This window comes from Pecten maximus, chromosome 15 (assembly GCF_902652985.1).
Source record: "Pecten maximus chromosome 15, xPecMax1.1, whole genome shotgun sequence".
Classification (NCBI taxonomy): Eukaryota; Metazoa; Mollusca; class Bivalvia; order Pectinida; family Pectinidae; genus Pecten; species Pecten maximus.
In genome coordinates, this window is record NC_047029.1 from 27,273,439 (window position 1) to 27,295,966 (window position 22,528).

The following is a 22,528-nucleotide window of genomic DNA, read 5'->3' on the forward strand; positions in this document are numbered from 1 at the left end:
CCACCATAGAAACCTGTCTGTCATTGCCATCAATCAAAACCTATACTACAACAAAGATCCAACACAGAGGAGGAATTGCCATTATTTGGTTTTGTTCAACAATCCTATCGACAAACAGCAGGTCATGACTCTTGCAAGACAGATGTATCCCGAAAATGTACAACATCTGATGATGCATTTCAAACAGGCTACCAGTAAACCATACGGATATCTTCTCGTCGATTTGAAGCCATCCACTCCAGAATCGTTACGCATGCGCAGTGACATATTTTCTGTACAGTCTTTAAAAGGACAAAGATATCAAACTAAGGCTCATTTTGAGGCTGACACTCCAACCGAGCAGACAATACCTCCACCAGTTTGGTTTCCTCTATATCTTGCAGGATCGAATTTTCCATTTATCATGTTCTTATAAAATGAACTCCATACTCCAGGATCTGATACGTATCGTGAACCCATCATGATTATCTAGTGAAATGGTAGCTTCCTCAGTAGTAACGAGACCGTCACTTCACCCTTTAAGAATGATGCCAGTTCGTTGTTAGCGTCCCTTATATACACGTGCACATCATGGAATTGTCCAATTCTCAACACTTTTTGTCTTCGTTTTGAACGTTGATGATAGCATGCTTTGACCTGAGCTTGATAGGTAGGGGTATATAACTGGATCCTTTGAGAGGTCTATATCTGGCAAAGTGTATCTGAATTTGAATCACTTTGTCTAGTGTCCAGTTACTTCCCTGTCGCTGGTATTCAATGAAGGAGTTTTGCATTTTCCGGATAGATTCCTTCATACCTTCATCTATGTCTGATGTCTTTAAAGTTATTTGACACTTTCCACGGAAATGGGGTTTCACTCGCTCCACTGTCTCTCCTTTCGGTTTTGAAAGTTGGACTTGTATAGATAAATACCATTTCACACCTCCGCGAATAATAGCTTTCTCGAGTCTCTTCTTTATGTTGCTGTATTGTTGCTGTATGAAGGTCGTAGTGTCTAATTTGCCTTGACCTTCAGCAGAGATGGTTATTACTTTGAAGGTACCACCGATAGCTTCCTCAGTGCAATCTTCAGTATCTGTGTGTTCGTCATTGTTAACTGGTTGTAGAGTAGTGTCTGGAATCGTCGAAACGTTATCCTCGTTTACATTTTCATCTATTCCTCCACCTCTCTGATTATGGCGATTTAAATGTTCGCGATATTTGTCAGTTCTCCAGAATGCTTTCCCGCAGCATATTTGAAGTGGTTTCCCGTGTATCTTTTTATGCCTTGTCAGCCGATCTTTCCTCCCGAACTCTTTGTTACACACATCACATCTCCATTTAGTATCTCCGTGCTGCGAAATATGTCTCGTAAGAGTCTTGTTGTGTTCGAAAGTTTTATCACACTTTGGACACGAAAATTTTCCCTTCTTAATAACAACATCTTCTTGGTCGGTCGCCTTTCTTTTTTCCATTGTTTCTACAAAATAACAGAGCAATTTTTAGTGATGTGCTCTCCTCTAGTCATCTGCTGCAGAATGAAGTTAAGTCGGTTTCACGTCTGTATTTATAACCTTTCTTGTCAATGACGTCACTCCCTTCATATGATTGGTTGATGCAAATTTTGAGAAATATGATTAGTGTTTTTATCTCAGATGTATCATAGATTTTGAAACAAGCAGACGTGTTTTAGTAGCTATGAACTGACTAAAGGACCGAAGCCCTATGGTGTTTGTACGAAGAACATCAACGCTTCTGTCACCAGAAACGGAGCATCACCCGAGGGCCCACATGAATTATTGGTCGGAAAGATGTTCCCGGATATCGCGGGGACATGTCACTTTAAAACGCCCTCTTTCCGTTGTGGACTTGTGACATCGCCCTAATCCAGTACACCTAATTCATGTGTGACAAACACCTCAGACGATATATTATCATCATTAAATTTTGTATAATTGGACTGAAACTTACCTTTTCGTTCCGTACAGAGTATACTGTCCATGTGTCTTGTATTTGCTGTATTACTTTCTTCTGACTTACCCCTCCAAGTGGCAGCCTAAGAATGACTTTTTGGTCATTTCGCACTTGTATTTATACCCTCTTACACCTTCAATAGTAACCGGGTAATTTGATTGGTTAATCGAATTTTAGTAAATTTATTTTGTCCATTTTATTTCATTTTTCGTTTGTTTTTGAAGCGATTGGACGTATTTTTAACGTCTCTCGAGTATGTTAGACACCGAAAAATCAGTAAATTTTAACATTACGTTTCTGACTGTTTTTGGGCGAGAGTCGAACTAGGGACGTTTTGCTCAAAACCGCTCGACTGTATAGACCGATACTGTATAAGGTGTATTAAATGTATAGACACGTACGCAGTAATAGTCCTAGGGGGCGCTTTAAATATTTAACCTGTTCGCCATTTGTAACCGACATAATCTAAGCTTCCATGGATATATCAGTGTTAAAATGTGTAGGGTTTTATAGGTTTGTAATAAAGACATTGATAATGTGTTTCTCGATTACTTTCTTTCCTAAGTCTTGTCTCGAATCGTGCATACAAAGTTTACATTTACTGGTGATCACTGTTTCTCGATTGTACGTTATTGAAGCGTATACACAACGTTTGTATGTAAACATTCACACAGCTGTAATAGATAACTTTGTACTCGGCAAATATTCGACTGCGATCTGGTTTAAAGAACTTTGTAAAATTTAAAATCTCATTATTACCATTTGTCGTGGACATTTGAAAGTCAAATTTTGTTATTATTTTGACTTAAGATATTGTATTTATTGTAGTGTGAGAATGGATCTAAATCGGCGTTTAAACACAATATACCCTAGCTATAGGTCATGTATATGTATAAAAATAGCTCGACTTATTGAATTAACTGGTGTATCCATTAAGAAGCTCAAGTACTAAAACTGTATATATTTATAAGTTGGTGAATAACTTAAAAATATGTCTCACCGTATTACACGGATTATGTGACCTGGTTACGACATGTCAAAACATGATTCGTTTATTTCATACCGTGATGCAATCAGTCGAAATAGATTGGAAAACCCCAACACGTCATCAATGACCCCCCCCCCCCCCCCCCCCCGGCGTGACCCTCCGTTACATCATCGGTACCCCCCTGAAGGTCATTTTATGCACTGTATAACCCTCCATTTGTGACGTCATCGGTACTCCCCTGCCAAGGGGGGTGCCACTAGGGGGGTGCCAGGGAGGTGGTAAGGATTATATAGGGGAGGTACTGCGCCAGAACCCTCACTTTTATACTACTGCATGCGGCAAAAGCAGAGCAATGACTATTTCTAGAAATAGTGACAATATTAACTATTATTCAGCTTCTATTTAATAAAACGTTGGTAATGCAAACTTCTATGCAATTTCGTGGTTGTAATTTTCATAATTCGATGCTCTCGCCCGGGGCCGAGTGGTTAAGGTGTCCCGACACTTTATCACTAGCCCTCCATCTCTGGGTTGCGAGTTCGAAACCTACGTGGGGCAGTTGCCAGGTACTGACCGTAGGCCGATGGTTTTTCTCCTGGTACTCCGGCTTTCCTCCACCTCCAAAACCTGGCACGTCCTTAAATGACACTGGCTGTTAATAGGACGTTAAACAAAATCAAACCAAACCAAACCAAATGTTATCTCCACCCTCGATATACCGCCATAACTGCCGTGGATGAAATGTGGCGATATAACTAGGGTAGACTGTATCTAATTATATATCTCTTAAACACAACACAATCAAATGTAAACTAATGCATAAAAATGTATCAAGTACAATAATTATTAGATAATTCAATATTCTAATGATCAAAATTGTTTGTCATTTCTCAAAATGACTTCTTTATCGGGAACCATGCGACACTATTTCAGCCAATCAGAAAGTATGAAAAAAATGATTTTAAAATAATATCAAACATCCGTATGGTATGGCATAAAAATGTATAACAGAATGTTCTTGCTTCCAATCGAGCATACATACTCTTTCTCGGTGGAGACTATAGTATCTTTAGACTTAGGTTGGTCTCGACTAGGGGGGCCTATTAACCAATTACCTTCAAAAAGGCAATTAGTGGTTATTTATAAGAGAATAATGTTGGATTTCAAACACTAATAAATATCTACAAAATTGCACAACAATAGTCATGTAAAATACCGAAATGTTTGTTTGGACATGTAGTTTCTTAAACTCACCAATATGCTAACAGTTTCTTCTATAGAGTTACTTTATGGTAAGATATAGCATGTCGGATGCTGATCATGACTGTTGCAGGATAAATAGAATACATGGCCAATATCTTAAAAATATAGGTGTATTTTGGCTCGCGACAGAAAGATAACAGTCCTTATTTACCCTCACCAAAATACAGTTGATATTTTTAGACACTATAACCATGTATTTTTTTCTATATATATATGATATGATAAACGGATACTGTTCCAGGATCGAATAGAATTCGCGGTTTTGCGCTAAAATTGTAAGTCCGCCAAATAAGAACGTTGACAGTATACAGTATACAATGATACACTTGCTATCTGTATGATAACTATTCAATAATGTTACCATTGAATTCCGAAGATGATATTAGCCATCATGATTTATGAATTTTATATTATGATTTCACCGATTGAAGTGTTAGTGTGTTTAGCAAAGAATTCTTAATTAATCCATATTGATCTAATTTTAATGAAAATATTTCACCACATACGAATTCGTTGATCCATATGACACTGTTATAACGTAATCTATAATTTATATAAAGACCTATATATATATGTGTGTGACGTATCAATCACAGGGGCTCGGTTTCGGAATTTTGAGCTACATTGCGTGTTAGAATGCATATGTTTCCTCTGGCCCTGACACAATATATGTCTGGCCAGGGGAAACTCGGGCTAGTATAGGCTATTAATAACAACCACAATATAGATTAAGTATTCATATGACATTCTGAAACCTTAAAATATCGAGGTTACATATGGTTTTAGAATGTATACACTGCATGATGTCACATATAAATGTTACTCAACATCTTGAAACCGTGCCCCTGTGACATTAATTAGTTACATCAGAGACCTATATACTAATATTAATATACATTATTTTTGTATGTCTCTGGTTACATTACGAATATATATATATAGGTAATTAAATATGTATACCCGTATATCATAAAGTCAAAACCTTGATATTGTTCTCTATTTGAAATAGTCAGCCCAAGATCCATATTGCTGTACATTGTAATTATAATTTGTTGGATGGGAATTTATGTAAGTGTCTGCTGATAAAATTTAAGACGCGAGTTACAAATTGTGAATCGGACTACAGCTGGCGTCTACATCTGGTTAGTATTAATAGAAAAATAGATATATTAGCCGATATAGTAGGAGTAGGGGCTAATTTAATTTAATTTACTTTATTTATTTATTTATTTATTTATGGGTTTTACGTCCGCTATTACGGCCTTACGGCCTTTCAGCTGACGAGAACAGATAGGAAATTGAGTAGAGTGGGTACAGTATGGAGTGAAAGGAGAGAGTGGGAAAGAAGAGAAGGGGGTCGGTTGGAGAACTTATGGGTAATTTTGAGACGACTCCCCGAGTCCGAATGAGTCCTAACCTGGCACTGTTTAGTAGCATTTACGCCTACCCTATCAATGATGAGTGGAGAAGAGTTTTTTTATTTATAGGTTTTACGTCCGCTATTACGGCCTTACTGCCTTTCAGCTGACGATGTGGAGAAGAGAGTGGACCCTACCCTATATAGAAGTAGACGCCAGATAAAACCGTCACGTGGTAACTTCTAGCTAAAACCACGTACTCACGTGACTTCACTTGCACATGTGCACACGGTAATGAAGTAAGTATGTGTATATGTTGAGCTATGATACCGTTGATATTATCAATGTATACATTTACGCCTGCTAAAATGTTTAAATGCTACCCATATAAATTATTACAAAGTCCTAAGTCCGGGCACCGACACTTGTACATTGTTGTAGGCATATGTGTACATAGTTGTGTGTATGACCTCAGACAGGAAGTAGCATGAAGAGAAACATACAATGTTGGTAATGTAGGAAATGCGTTCCGTTGTATATATGTATTATGAGTTTGATGATGTATTTTACACAATACATCACTGGTTGGTATTGACCGTTTAGGACAAATATTGAAACAATCGCACAGGACCTTAGACATGCAATGTCTGTGGAAGTCTGTATCATACAAAAATTGTACATGTATGTCTGTATGTAGGCTTTTATAGGTAATTAGTGTATATATATTTAGACGATTTATGAGTCCTGATCAACATTCGAGTAAAAAGACACCCTTCCGATGTTCAGTATATAGTATGAACAGAATGGGTTTCATTTTGTCGAAAAAATAATTGTACCTAGAGTTGTCGTTCCTTGCACAGGTTGGGGTAGATTGGGGCAACAATGGTATCTATCCTCTATACACCAGATGGAGTACAGTACGGATTTGTTACTAAAAATACCCAATATCGCTTGAAATATGTTATTAAAAGGTGCATGATTTATGACAAAGTACAAAATATTTTGATTAAAAATGTTTGCTGAAAGCTTATGCTACATGTACTGTACTACCGGAAGTATATTGTATGTTGCATCAATTTGTGGTACTTTACCATGCGCATTTTATTTTTTGCATTTGTATGATGTTTAACAAAGAAATTAATGTGGCTTTGATTTTTTCAAAGTGGACTTCAAAGTGATTTTTAGTAACAAAAGTTATATTTACCCATTTGGTGTATTATAGGTACATTTGCATGTTACATGTAGGTTTTGACCCTGTTACACGTGCACGTTGTAAACCAATTAAGTATCGTTGAGTAACAGCTTAAACTTCGCTAGGGCAGCAAATACTCGTTAATCCGAAGGTTTCTGATGTTTTATCGTCATTTTAAAAATCTAATAAATATTGGTTGACTACTCCTCCTTAGTAGTTGGCCCCTATCAGATTTTTAAAAGGTTGATAAAACATTAGAAACCTCTTAGACTAACTCTTGTAAGTGTGGTCGCCTTTATTGGGAAACATGTTGATTTTTCTTTTGCAGGTGATTACGTAATGGCATATAGCTGGAATGTCCCCACAGAAATCATTGAATTACACAATGAAATGGTCTATAAACTTGACAATGAAATGGATAGCGGCGCCGTTTATCGGCTAAAATACTTGTTTAATGGAATTCCTTTTACTCCCAAGGACTTAAGTAGTATTGATGACATGCCTAACCTCATTGACTGTCTTATGAAGTACGAAACAATTCAGTATGGACAATATGGGCCATTAACTGACAAACTAGAAAAAGTTAACAAACAAATGAGGACAATGGTCAAAAAATATACAGAGAAAATGGCCGCCATAACAGGAACAAGAGGGAATCCCACTGCACATGAAAGGACAGGTAACATAGATATTTCTCGTATAGCGTGATTATCCTGTTAACTTCTATATATTTAATCTAGTTTAGCCAGTTCCTTTACTTGGATCAATCACTTGATTTAGTAATAATTCATTAAACCTTAAAACCTAGATATTGTCTGAGTCAAATTTGCCATATGGCTCAGGAATTCAGTCCTGATAATTCATGATAAAACCTTGTATTGAATAATATTCTCATCATATAGAACCAGACTTGAGTTACCAGTACCGTATATATTTCTATAAGTATATTATTGCTTAAAGTAACAGGGTCCTGTGCTATTACTTGGGTGTAATTGTGTATTACAGTAATATATAATAGTTTCAGGGGCCTGTGATATTACTTAAGTATAATTCTATGGTAATAGGGACCTGTGATGTCACTAGAGTATAATTATATAGTAATAGGGACCTGTGATGTCACTAGAGTATAATTCTATAGTAACAGGGACCTGTGATGTCACTAGAGTATAATTCTATAGTAACAGATACCTGTGATGTCACTAGAGTATAAATCTATAGTAACAGGGACCTGTGATGTCACTAGAGTATAATTCTATAGTAACAGATACCTGTGATGTCACTAGAGTATAATTCTATAGTAACAGGGACCTGTGATGTCACTTGAGTATAATTCTATAGTAATAGGGACCTGTGATGTCAATAGAGTATAATTCTATAGTAATAGGGACCTGTGATGTCACTAGAGTATAATTCTATAGTAACAGATACCTGTGATGTCACTAGAGTATAATTCTATAGTAATAGGGACCTGTGGTGTCACTAAAGTATTAACTGAATATCATCTTTCCCTTACAGACCAAGCAAGGTTTTACAAGAGGATCCGATCAGGAGCTGATATGCAAACCTATCATCAACCTGACAGACCAGATACAGGTTGGTATAATGTTATTGAAGCTGTTGTGAATTGTTGACAATATAAAATTTGTTATGTTGAATTTTGACCCAACTTTGAAGCAAAATAAAACTGTTATTTTTGCAAAGTCTTGATGTTATATCAGATATTTGAAAAATTATATGTGTCAGTGTCTTCAACGATGTGTTCAGTATAATCGTGTACATGTACAAGTATGTATTTTAGTTTCCAAACGTCTGTAACATGAAAGGGAATTAAGGTAACGAAGTAACGAAAGGGACCACAAACATCAGGAAGGGTGGTCATGTGATAATTTGGTTAATAAAATGAAACAAACTGGGTCAATAAATGTTTTATTTTCAAAGAATGTATCAAATCCATTCTGCATTTTAATATGCATTAGAACTAATTTAAAAAGAAATACATTTAACATCTAACCACATTGTCCCAGGTTTCATCATTTTCTTAACTGAAATTTAGCAAATTTCCTATAGGAAAGCATTGTTTAAGACAAAATCTTGAATAGTGAACTTGAATTCTGTAATGCTTTTCGATGGCTTGGTATTATTCTAAGTAAGGAATATTGATGAAACAGGGGCCATGTAGTTAAACAGATTGTAATATGAATTAATTTATGGTATACATTAGTATTTATATATGACCCTCACCCTGTGAAAAAATTCAGAATCCTATTGTTTTTGTTTTGCATTGTCACAACCCTATATAAGGACAATCTACCATATTTAAAATTTGATTTATATAAGTAGAATATTGTATTGTCTGTAGTAATAGGGGCCTGGGATCGTTACAGAATTATACATACATTCTGTCTAGTATGAACAGTTGCCAGTAATATCGCTTCATGATATTTCCCCATACAGAAGGTGCCAGCACGTACCATGGGAGCCAGGAGGAGGACGATATGCAAGTTGTTGAGGCCACAGATCAAAATCTCAGAACTGAGAGAGGTGTGTATAAATATAAGATATCTTACTTTACCTCTGCAGTATAATTGAAGTATTATACTTGGCCTATCCAATGTAGTAAGTCATAATATGCATCTAGGTATTCCTGAACAGAGGCATCTATATATGGTTATTACTTTTAGATCATAAAATTACTAGCCCCGCCCCCTATTCTACGATAGTTATATATTTTTAGGGGCTTAACTCTTTTCTCTATAAAATACTAACCAGACGGAGACACCTGGGTTCTGATGCTGTAATTTTCACAATCAGAGCAAATTTGCCACAGTAATATTTTTGTTGCCTCTGATTAACACTATGACTAAGGTTACCTGGCGTCAGAACTCGACTTAAAAAAAACAATATGATAAACGCCAATGTTCTAATGTTCGGAACACCTCGCCCGATTAAAAGATGTCAAAGTCATATGACGATGACAGGCAGACGACGAACGCCACAGTATGGAATAAGTTCGCCAATGATAAGATGCTACTTATAGTGGTTTTGTCAAATAGATGACCGCAGTGAATCTACCAGGTGTTCCGTTGGAGAGGTTAGATGTAGGGCACCGCTGTCAAGGTTTGCCAAATGCATACAGCAGTTGATGCTACGGACCAAATGGCAATCCTGAGGATGAGTTAAGGCAATCAAAATGAACCTCGACTAATTAACTTACCTTGATTATAATCCAGTCAATTCATTTCTTTGGACATTGGGTCATCTTGAAAGAATATGAATAACCATGTTTATTCTGAACTGATGCTTCTATTTATCAGGATATGAACTTGGCATAAAGGGTAGTGGCTAGCCTCGGGGACATTTAGTTCACTAGTAGCACTTATCTAGTATATTTGTAGTAGCAATAGACATTTTTTTAAAACAATAATGAAAAATACATATTACAGTTGATACAATGGTTTGATTGGTCTGTTTCAGATTGGCAATTCTATCTGGATTGGTTGTCGGAAAAAATTCATGATGAAATAAGCACTGTTGCAACTCATCTTTCAATCTCATCGGATCAACAGAAACGGATTGAAAAAGATAATAATACCGTTCATGAAAAGTGCTTTCACATGTTATGGGAATGGTTTCGGAGCAGAAAAAACAATATGGACAAAGTAGAGGACTTGCACCAGGCATTAACGTTTGCGGAGAGAGCAGACATATTGGAAGACCCAATGCCACAACCAGCAATGTACCGGTTTCAAAGCAATAGCATTCCACACCCAAACAAAACTCTGACTGAATTGGACTTATTGAAAGTGTCCAACGAAATAGGAGCACAATATCCATCGCTGGCAAGATACTTCCGAATCAATGAAAGCGAAATACATGCCTCAAAATATAATAAGGATGAAATAAAGGCTCAAGCAAGGGACGTTCTTCTGAAATGTCTCAAATCAACACTTCTACAAACACGGCAGCAGCTATGTGATGGCCTTCATTATAAAAACCGCAGAGATATAATTGATTTGTTGGTTCAGAGATGGAGTTCATCTTGAAAGCAACACAATCATTTTAATGCTGATAGCTCATTTTCTTGTACTTACGTGGGGGCTTGGGGTAAAGATTTTATAGAATAAGAAATACTTTGCCTTTATACAAGTTTTGGCATCATCCAAAGTCATTAATGGGTGGAATCAGTAATGAAATCACAAATATATAAAGGCAGTGTTATTAATTAATTACCTGTCAGGGGCATAGCTGGGCCTTGCTTAAGTGGATTCAGGAGTGCCGTATGCTTTGAGTCCGAAAGTTTTGGAAAATTTTGAAGTTTTGAAACTATTAAAATGGAGTTCAAGCAAAGTCGATGGTTTGGCTTTTCCCCCAGTAAACAATTTTTTTTATGAAAAATTAAGTGGATTCACCTGCGTACTTGTGTACAGGCAGCTACGCACCTGGCTGTGGTCATCAAGTGTAACTGTCCATTTCGATTATTTTTATATGTTTTGTGATCTTATTAATAAAAATAAGTTTATATTTTCCAGGTTTTTTCCTGTATCAAAGCCCAAAGAGTTAAACCAGATTTGTTGTTTATTTAAAGATCAAACTGGTTTTTTAAACGAACATTAATGTTCGGTTATTGTGATCAAGAACTGGACTGAGAAATATAACCATATATGGTAGCCACATTCACCAATACGCCATCTACTGTCTGTTTCAATGAAATATGGCTGCCCCCATTGCCTTACGCTTCAAATAATTTACTTGCAAAAACATCTTCGTTTTATATAGTAGTTTTACCGAAAAGGTTGAAATGTATTCAGTAGGTGTTTTCAAGATGCATACGATTTGAGAAATGCATAACGCTAGCGAAATGAGAAGACTAAATGAACATGAACTTTGCGAATAACTCCGGTCCAGGTCAATATATTTATGTAAACAACTATTGCGCAGGCGCATTCGTCTCCGGATGTTTAGAAAGTTTTGCTCTTCTGTGTTCTTTCCAAAACGGCTGACATTATAGCATAGGTCTGCAAATTTGTCCGCGATTTACTTAAATGTGTAATATATATATTCTAGAATGTTACATCATTATCAACTAGGTGTGTATTTCTATAATTTAGAGAAAGAAATATATCAATGACGGCATACGAGACGATACATTGTATCATACTATACTGTAGTTACTGTACATATTTGCGAGAAAGAACTGTACATATGTATAGGCTTACAATTAGGTGGCATTTGTGGTCAGGGTGACTGGTCATAGCGTTAAAATTGTCATCGATTTCCATATACCATTTTCCTTTGACGAAAATGACCCAATAAATCAAATGCAAATGATAATATCTTGCTATGTGCACGAGATTGCTTGTTGTAGGCGATACTTGGAACGTATTTACTGTTGTAAGGGAGGTAACTGCAAGATTTACGGAAATCAAAAATAAACCAATTTGATTGGTCGATTCTTCCTTCACTTTGGCATGGGGTTTACAATCGAAGTGACAGATAACTACGGCAATATTCAGATGATATCAACAATAACATTTTTGGATACGTGTGGTTGGCAGTTGTTGTCATGTTTAAAATGAACAATTATATAGCTTGTTTTTATTTCGGCAAAGACGAGAATATTTACTGAAACGGACCACACGTGAAGCAGACCTGGAAATACCGAAACGAAGAAAAATCGGGCTTAATTATAATATAAATTGGCATTATTTTCAGAGGATTGACCAAAATCTATGTTCTGCAATGCCTGATTGTATCATATATAAAATATTAGAGGTTTATTTGACCGAATTTTAAATTAATTATTCATTTGCGAATCGCGGCCCGATTGTCGTTGGAGTTGAATTACCGAAATGGCCGATAGTCGACCCAAAATCGATATTTTTACGAGAATTTTTGTTTTCTTTTACCTGAAAGTATTTTGAAATAATTTGCAAAATACCGAATTCACGACCAAATTTTCGATTGCGACGAACTTCTGTGACGGTGTTAAGTTCATGTTAAGTTATATCTGATTAAAAATCAGCTGTTACATGGCTACGTTTACTATGCACTACGTCTACTAGGTATTTTTTTTAAAGACGGAAATCCGGATTATCTAAAAACAAATGCAAAAATATTTGTGATATTCACTTAATTTGATATTCATTCGTTAATTGTTATCTGTAGTTTGATAACTTCTGATATATTGTGATTGATACTCTATATAATATTGCTGTGGAAATTTTTCAAACAAATTCATTTTAATAATTTGTTAATTTAGAATTTTCATCAAGTCATAATCAAGACTTGAAATTCTCACTACACCATACTTCAAACACAGAGTAATCGATGAATTGATAAACTGAAAATTTAAGTCAAGCAAATGAGTTAATATTTACCTTAAATATTTTTTCAATATACAACAAATGTTCAGATGACTATTTGTGCCATGCTGTTACAAGATTTCAGTTACAATTCTAAAATTGAATTAGTATGTAAATATATGTTATCCTGTCAATATCCACAAAGCGAGTGTAGTCTACTGTACTCAAAGTCATGCCAGTAGATAGCGGTACATATACTTACTGCTTACATCTAGTGCTTACTTGTGTGAACTATTAATCAATAACAAAATGGTTCATATATTTCTATATATGACTTCACAAATTATGTGGTGTCTGAAGATCTGAATGAAGTGAATAAACGATGTATTAAATTATTTTTTATGAAATATTCAAGTCACAGATCATTCTCTTTTTTAAAATATTGCTTTCAGGTCCATTTTGGTAATTCAAATATGACGGCAATCAGGCCTCGAATGGCGAATGATTACAAACATTTTAAATACGTCTCGGTCAAATAAACCCCTAATATTTTACATATGATTAATTTTGACATTGGAGAACATATAATTGTGTCCATTCTCTAATATAAGCACTGGTAGAAAGTACAGAATAGAGCTTGATAAATATATAATCAAAATTACTAATTACCCCGGTAAATATAACATTTTACGTAAACCTCCCATGACTGATGGTGAACTTAAACTTGCAAATCTCCTGTGTCATTCCAATTTTGATATGTGTAAATATATACACGAACGGTATATATATATAGATATAGATATGGAATGATTCACAAATTTGCATACAGTTATGTAATCTTATAACACCCCGAAAACTGTTCTCTCCACATAAAGGATGTGATTTGTGCAGTTACATTGCTGAACTGTGTGTGGTTCACTATGATTGGATGGTCAACATTGGAAAGGGACAATAAATAGGGAATGTGTCATCCCATCGAATGGACTGTAACCTTTATCAGTTTGAAGTTGAAAATGAGGCTTGAAGTTTTCTTTTCCTGTTTGCTGAATTATTTGATGAAGATAGTCTTTATATGGTTGTTATTCTTTATCACATTGTGTACAATGCTGTAATTATACCAGAAGTATATCTTCTCATATAAAGATTTATTAACATCAAATGATTCCTGAACAAAAGGAGTCAAGTTTTTTGTTTGGAAGTACCATACATGCTTGAGTACAGTTTCAATAGGATACATTCCTAATCCGGGCCTTGATTAGCAGCTCTGGTTTTGGTTTTCAGTAGTTCTTTATGTGTGTTTCATCATATTAAGTTGAAATATGCTAAACTAACGATGGAACTAGCCTAAATTTAGTGCATATTAGAAGTTGGCATCAATAAGGTCACAGAGTCCTGGCTGTATTATAACTGATGATGGCTTCCCGAAAGAAAGAAGACATATTTTATTTTCATCCATCCAAGATAGATCAATAAACTTCCAATTTCAATCAGGACCTTACAGAAATATGCATGTGTTCAATCATATCAGAACAGCTGCAAACATTTCAAATAATTTGCAATTAATTCCTAAACCAATATCAGTAAATTTATCGACTTTAAACTTAGAAGATTACTGATTTTGCATTAAACAATAATGTTCGTTTACAGTACTTCCAGTACTTTGATTTGGTGTTGATGATCGATATAGATGCCAGAGCTTTGCAAACGAACGTTATATTGTGCACTAGCACACACTGGCATCTATATTGACCATAAACACCAACAAATAAGCAGTTTAATGCTTATATTTACATTCTCGGCATGTTTTTTTGTTATTTTTGAAAATTGAAATTGGGTTAGCATAAAAAATGCCAATATTCAGCGACTTCGTCAATGGGGTTCGACAATTGGAACAGCCTATTTTTGCAAAATTCATTTGTTATGTGCAGTTTGGCAAACAAAAAATTGCATTGAAATAATACCATAAAAAAACACAGTCTGTTCAATTCTTTTTTATTATATTTGTAACAATATTGTATTAAATTTCTTTTTGATACTTTTCAATTAACATAAAAAAAACAACGTAGTCCTAGGCTTTTTTTTCATAGAGCCATTTGATTGTTCACGTTAATTAGTTACAAGTACAAATGTAGTTCCGGTGGGTGAATATATCCATGCGCAGCACGGATTGATGTCACGTTTTTGGTGTCAATTATGCTCACATAGACTGCAAATCTTTTAACTTAGTTTATATTGTGGATTTGCCATCAAAATGTAAATATAAGTTAAGGACAACACTTAGCATCACACACATGACTGTACTGACAAACAAGCCGAGTGTCATCTGTATATTGGGTGTATTGACAGACGAGGTGAGTGCCTGTATATTGGGTGTATTGACAGACGAGGCGAGTGTCTGTATATTGGGTGTATTGACAGACGAGGCGAGTTTCCATTGGATGTTTGGTGTATTGACAGACGAGACGAGTGTCTGTATATTGGGTGTATTGACAGACCAGGTGAGTGCCTGTATATTGGGTGTATTGACAAACAAGCCGATTGTCATCTGTATATTGGGTGTATTGACAGACGAGGTGAGTGCCTGTATATTGGGTGTATTGACAGACGAGGTGAGTGCCTGTATATTGGGTGTACTGACAAACAAGCCGATTGTCATCTGTATATTGGGTGTATTGACAGACGAGGTGAGTGCCTGTATATTGGGTGTATTGACAGACGAGGCGAGTGTCTGTATATTGGGTGTATTGACAGACGAGGCGAGTTTCCAATGGACATTTGGTGTATTGACAGACGAGGTGAGTGCCTGTATATTGGGTGTACTGACAAACAAGCCGATTGTCATCTGTATATTGGGTGTATTGACAGACGAGGCGAGTGTCTGTATATTGGGTGTATTGACAGACGAGGCGAGTTTCCAATGGACATTTGGTGTATTGACAGACGAGACGAGTGTCTGTATATTGGGTGTATTGACAGACGAGGTGAGTGCCTGTATATTGGGTGTATTGACAGACGAGGTGAGTGCCTGTATATTGGGTGTACTGACAAACAAGCCGAGTGTCATCTGTATATTGAGTGTATTGACAGACGAGGCGAGTGCCTGTATATTGGGTGTACTGACAGACGAGGCGAGTTTCCATTGGATATTTGGTGTATTGACAGACGAGACGAGTGTCTGTATATTGGGTGTATTGACAGACGAGGCGAGTGCCATCTGTATATTGAGTGTATTGACAGACGAGGTGAGTTTTATCTGTATATTGGGTGTATTGACAGACGAGGCGAGTGTCTGTTCATTAGGTGTATTGACAGACGAGGCGAGTGCCATCTGTATATTGAGTGTATTGACAGACGAGGTGAGTGTCTGTATATTGGGTGAATTGACAGACGAGGTGAGTGTCTGTATATTGGGTGTATTGACAGACGAGGCGAGTTTCCATTGGATATTTGGTGTATTGACAGACGAGACGAGTGTCTGTATATTGGGTGTATTGACAGACGAGGCGAGTTTCCATTGGATATTTGGTGTATTGACAGACGAGACGAGTGTCTGTATATTGGGTGTATTGACAGACGAGGCGAGTGCCATCTGTATATTGAGTGTATTGACAGACGAGGTGAGTTTTATCTGTATATTGGGTGTATTGACAGACGAGGCGAGTGTCTGTTCATTAGGTGTATTGACAGACAAGTCGAGTGCCATCTGTATATTGGATGTATTGACAGACGAGTCGAGTGCCTGTATATTGGGTGAATTGACAGACGAGGCGAGTGCCTGTATATTGGGTGAATTGACAGACGAGGCGAGTGCCTGTATATTGGGTGAATTTGGGGTGAATTGACAGACGAGGCGAGTGCCTGTATATTGGGTGAGTTTGGGTTGAATTGACAGTCAAGGCGAGTGCCTGTATATTGGGTGTATTGACAGACGCGACGAACTTTAGAAGGGAGATAACTCAATTGTATGCGATAAGAAGAAAAAAAACGACAAAAATGTGCTGTATTATCTTTATATTCATGATAAACAAATTGTTTTATTCTTCCATAGTCTAATATTGATAGTAATCTATCATTGCAAGAAATGTTATATGATTTGATTCATGGCAAAATAAATGTTATTTTGGTAAAATAAAAAAAAAATGCCCCCAAAATTAAAATACTTACTTGCAGTTAAAGTTTCTCAACTAAAATAGGACTCTCCCTGTTACCTCTAAACATTTACAGAGAATTGTGTCATGTTTTCGTCCTTATTTTGAAATAATCGCTTTTTGAAAAACTGCATGTTTTCTGGATATCGAGAAAATTGGCATGGAATGACACAGGGCGCTATGTTTTTCCAACAAAGCAAACTCGTAACAATACTGTCAATAGGTTCATTATTTCCTGACCATGTCGTATATCCTTGATGAACATTGCTGAAACTTAGGGTTGATATCATAAATATGACAAATTCGATGCTACAAGGCATCGATGGTGGCAACCTCTATCCCCTGAACTTTTGTCGACATCCAGAGCGAGGTGAAGGGAGAGCGAATGCGAGGTTTCCTCATGGTTCCTAACCGGCCACCATAGACATTTGTTAACCATAAGACTTTTTATACAAGTCTTTTGGTTTGTAACAAGCGGGTTGGTTACCTGGATTAATATACCATGAAGCTATATCACTATAAACACGGCGGTATTTTGACTCGTTGTGAAGACGCTGACATAAGTCACAAATACCTTCGTTCCAACTGTTCAATATTCCCTCTGTAGAAAAATACTTCCTCCATTTAAAATAATTCTGATATGCAGACTTATTTGAATTTAAACCGGATAAAAATATCCCTAGATGCAATGCTGACCGGAAGTTCTTTGTTTCAACTGTCGAGCCTGGTGGGTGATACAGCGAACGATTAGCGCCATCTCGAACCACAGGCACAATGTAATGACGCAGAACCATGTTAAGTGATTTCTCTGTGACGTAATCACGACAGAGGGCATTTTCCAATGACATATAAAATTTGTAAGTGGGAACAGTTGCTGAGAAGCATTTGTTCTTATGGTTTTGAGTGATATTCCAGGAAGTCTTGTGTCTGTTTTTACCGTAACACTGCCGATCGCCACATTTCCCATAAACATCAATATGGACGCCACTCTTTTTCATTTCTTGAAGAAACTCCATACGTTTTGCATGCGTCTCACAATGACTGATAAAACCGACCGCGACTTTGCTCCGCAGTTTCCCCGAAAGTTTTGACATCATATCATCGTCATTCATTTCACTGTCTTTCGATCTTTTAATAAATCGTCCGTGTGGAATATGAAAGTCGGAATCCCGTCTGTATGTAAATGTCCAGTTAATTGCCCCATTGAACTTATCGAGGACGTCTCTGTCTGCGAAATTAGCAGGTGCTTCGAACTCTGAGAAAACCCAGACCTGTCCCCTTCGCTTTTTCGGTATATTGGGTAATGTATGCATGTTGAAGAATACTGCATCACTTGCATTTAATTTTGACACATCCTTGGTAATGATACAGTTCTTTACAGAACAGCCTTGGAACACATCATCGCTGTCCGTTTTACCCTCCATCCAATCGTTCCACCAATGTAGAGGGTTATAGAACAGAATTAATTTAGGGGTTGTGTGCATGCCTGGAGCAGGAGTTCCAGTCATCGTATCCCTACACGTGGTACATCCGCTTTTGTGTCGAGTCTCGTTTTCGACTTTGATAGGTCTAATTCCCACATCAATGTGCGAGTCCATGGATTGTCGTACGTTGTAAACTGTATACGTCATCACAATGACAGTTGCCATCAACAGGATGTAGCATCCCCTCAAAAGCTGTTTTGTACTGGTTTGCTGAAAAAGTACATAGCGTAACATATGAGTATGTGGAACTGCATATATTGGATTATAGATGCTGAATTTCAAAAGTTAATCAAATTGACAAACTATGTAGCTGCTTTAAAAGTCATACATATAAGGCCATGAGCCTACTACGGTGGATTGTAAATCTTATAAACTTTCAAAATCCAGCATCTGAATGTGAAAACTATGTATTCTCTTCTTACTCATCGTATTAAATGAAAAATCACTTTCTGGTCCACAAGTACCTGTTCACCATTAACAAGAACAGATGATGTAATAGCACGGCACCTTGACACACCGCAAAGACATTATGATAACTGCAAGTGTCAGCGTGCATATATCAAGTTAGGCGTTGATGAAGGGTATGCATGACTGTCCATTTACATTATTTTCAACGTTTAAATGAAGGGTGAGACTAAATTTGAAATAACCGGTACGCACCAACAAATATATTAAATCTAGCTTTTATTTACACAAATCCAAAACGAATACATGTAGAGTTGTACAGTACACTTCTGTTGTCTCTTTGAAACCTTTTTACAGATGGGGAAAGTAAATCTAAGAATAGTAACATTTACATGAAAGAGGATCTCGGCCAGACAAGTCAATTATTTCAGCATCAAAAAACTAATATCGCTGTTGGGAAGTCATTGGTTGCGAAGAATGGTCGTTAAACTGATAGCTCGTATGGTTAGCAATAGAGCAGACAGTACACACCGCGCCCTCATACAAACCAAATCTTTGTTAGAAAATTAGAAAAAAAAGACTTAATTCCTCATGGATCATCCATATGAAGATATCAAGCGTTTGCATTGTGATCTTAAACCCTCTAAAACAAAGTACAACTTATTCAAGACATTGCTTCATCGCAATGGATACTGTACAATATTTCAAGAATATACGTGTGCTTTTAAACTAAGTTTTCAAATACTTTTTTAAATCATTTTTTATGATATCAATAATAATGTCTCTTAAGCTGTCTTTGTGGCTCCTCTACTCTTTGAATTGTATTGTACATGCGTTTTCTTAAACAAGAGAAAGTAGTCCAAACCGCCCACCAAACTGACCAGACCTTTGTCCCTGTGGTTTCTTTTACAGATCTTTGCCTGGTGCAATAGGAGCTGCAAATCAATGTTTTTGATTTATGAAACTATACTGACAGAATTTATTAAATAACCCTTGTATAAAAGATTACATAAATGTAACTTCGTGAGCTTATTGGGTCTTAACGGTGACAAACATTTGAAAACAACACATTGCATTCATGAAAGACCCGGAAATATTTTCGGGATGCAAAAAATATAAATTATATGCTGTGAAATAAATTATAATGTCAAACAATAAATTCTGACTTTACCGTTGTCATTCTGTTACGGCGAGTTCCATACGAGTGTTGTGAAGTTTGGTTCCATTGAAGTGAATTCTGACTTTACCGTTGTCATTCTGTTACGGCGAGTTCCATACGAGTGTTGTGAAGTTTGGTTCCATTGAAGTGATTCGGTTAGGCTACAGCAATCTCCCTAAATTCGTGCAATCCGACAAAATAACACTACACTTCTCAGAGCATCTTAACACGTCCCAGAACTTCACACACGGGAATAGATCATATAAATATATATATAACACACGTATAACAATTTACAGTCGAGGTCGAAAACTCACAACTGGTACTGTTTAAACATTATACAAAGTACACTGTGCATGTGTCTTAATCATGCTGTCGTCACGCATGTATTGTGCGTGTCCGACGAACCGCGCGCGACTATAGACTAATTAAAAACATCATTACTTTAGATAACTCTATTGTTAGTGACTTTAAACAAAGCTTTCTGTAAGGGATATGATTTGGTCAGGCCTATACGTGTACAGTCGGATATAAACTGGGACAATTTCTATAATGTTTTATGCATGTATGCTTCATGTGTGCCTCTACAAGGAAAACGTTTACAGATTTTAACACATTTGACACCTGAGATATTGAAAGTAGGACAAGTTAAATGCAAGTTAATTCGTTTTAGCAAACTTGTCATTTATCTAAGTATGCTACAAGCCTTAAACAATGAAATTGCAGGTTTTAATTAAGTACCCAGAGGAGGGTTCTTAATATTTCAACACATTTGACTTCCGTTACCTTTAAAGTCTGTCAATGTCATTCAGGTGAACAAACTTGATAGTCCTTCGGTCCAGGATGGTATTAAATAATCTTTCTTTTTTTCTTACTTTTGCTATTCAGATGTTGTTTGAAGGTTTTAAAACTTTTGAGTTTGATAGTTCATCCCAGTATGCCCCTCGCTAAGATCACAACCCTGGCCTCTTGGTTATTCAGAAATGAGATCATGATGTTATATCCCCATGACTTTGAGAACAGATCTAGTAAAGATAATTCACTTGAACAAAATTCGGTTTCGGTCCAGCTAGCTACAGGCCCATTATCGTGACCAATGGCCAATGGTTATTTGGGGGGGGGGGGGGGGGGGGGGGGGTATCTCCGTCACCGTGAACGCGAGTCTAGGTCATTTATTTCAACAACTTCGTTAAGTTCTTCATTCTATTATTCTACTGGTCAAGTATCAAGTATCCTGTCTCTACACTTGGTTACCATCGGGAAAAGATTTAAAATATTTGACATTTGAATTTGAGTCACATATTTGATATTTGATATGCGACATTGAAAGTATGTCAATGTATTTTATCTGGACAAATCTATATAGCCACTTTTCACAGTATCACTGAAGTATGCTAATGATGTGATATTATGGGTCTAAACCTCTTTTTATTTTGTTATTCGGAAAGAAATTTTGTGTAGCGGAACTGGACCGGGTCGATCGTCGGCGGCCAGGTAGCTCAATCGGTAGAGCATCCGGCTAGTGTTCGGAGGTCCCGGGTTCGAACCCCGGTCTGGCCGTGCATTTTTCCACTCCTACTACATTTGGTGCCTGTGGCCAAACCTTGTTTCAAGTAAGGTGAATACTTGACAAGGGGATACCCGAACCTGGGTTGTGAGTTGTGAAGTCTTCGGGTCGAAGACTTTAAAAAAAGGGAGGGAAGAGTGTAGCGGAACTGGACCGGGTCGATCGTCGGCGACCAGGTAGCTCAATCGGTAGAGCATCCGGCTAGTGTTCGGAGGTCCCGGGTTCCAACCCCGGTCTGGCCGTGCATTTTCCCACTCCTACTACATGTGATTGAAATGTGTGTCATGGTCATCATAAATCTAGTCCTTTTGGATAAAAACATGGTCATGTGTTTGATGCTTGTTACCATCAAAGTGTGTTGAATTCATTAATTTGAACAATCTTAACGATCTTTCCAATACCATACAACTGGTTCAACATCATGACTTATATGGATCCCTTGGATATTTATAGAATTCTTTCCAAAAAGATTTTAACACGTTTGACCCCTATGTGGCCTTGAAAGCAGATCAAGGTTGTTTATTTGAATAAACTGGACTGGATATCATGGTAACGCCATGTTGTCTTTTGTAAGACATATATATGGTCAAAGGAAAACACTGACGCAGGAAAATTGGATGATGGATGCCCCACTGTGACGTAAGCTTGTTTGCCCTTAGTAGATGTATACATGTATTTGTCTACTCAAGCTGCGTAACTCTTTGTATTT

At 36.8% G+C, this 22,528-nt stretch overlaps 2 protein-coding genes and 1 non-coding gene across 6 annotated transcripts; 2 read left to right on the plus strand and 1 right to left on the minus strand.

Moving 5' to 3' along the window:
• Positions 1-5,727: 5,727 nt before the first annotated feature.
• Positions 5,728-11,278, plus strand: LOC117343087. 4 transcript variants are annotated; one of them, XM_033905376.1, is made up of 5 exons: positions 5,728-5,861; positions 7,083-7,433; positions 8,270-8,347; positions 9,209-9,295; positions 10,229-11,278. In XM_033905376.1, exons 2-5 carry the CDS (start codon positions 7,094-7,096, stop codon positions 10,795-10,797), a joined length of 1,074 nt encoding a protein of 357 aa, XP_033761267.1. In that variant the 5' UTR covers positions 5,728-5,861; positions 7,083-7,093; the 3' UTR covers positions 10,798-11,278. The 4 variants fall into 4 exon arrangements, with proteins under 4 accessions (XP_033761267.1, XP_033761266.1, XP_033761268.1 ...); XM_033905375.1 differs by lacking the exon at positions 5,728-5,861 and adding an exon at positions 5,955-6,068; XM_033905377.1 differs by lacking the exon at positions 5,728-5,861 and adding an exon at positions 5,975-6,077.
• Positions 11,279-17,635: 6,357 nt separating this feature from the next.
• LOC117343352 (glycoprotein 3-alpha-L-fucosyltransferase A-like) lies at positions 17,636-18,712 on the minus strand. Its single transcript, XM_033905693.1, has one exon. It carries the CDS (start codon positions 18,710-18,712, stop codon positions 17,636-17,638), a length of 1,077 nt encoding a protein of 358 aa, XP_033761584.1.
• Positions 18,713-21,740: 3,028 nt separating this feature from the next.
• On the plus strand, positions 21,741-21,812 carry Trnat-agu. Its single transcript has one exon. It is a non-coding gene; the product is annotated as a tRNA-Thr (tRNA).
• The last annotated feature ends 716 nt before the right edge of the window (positions 21,813-22,528 follow it).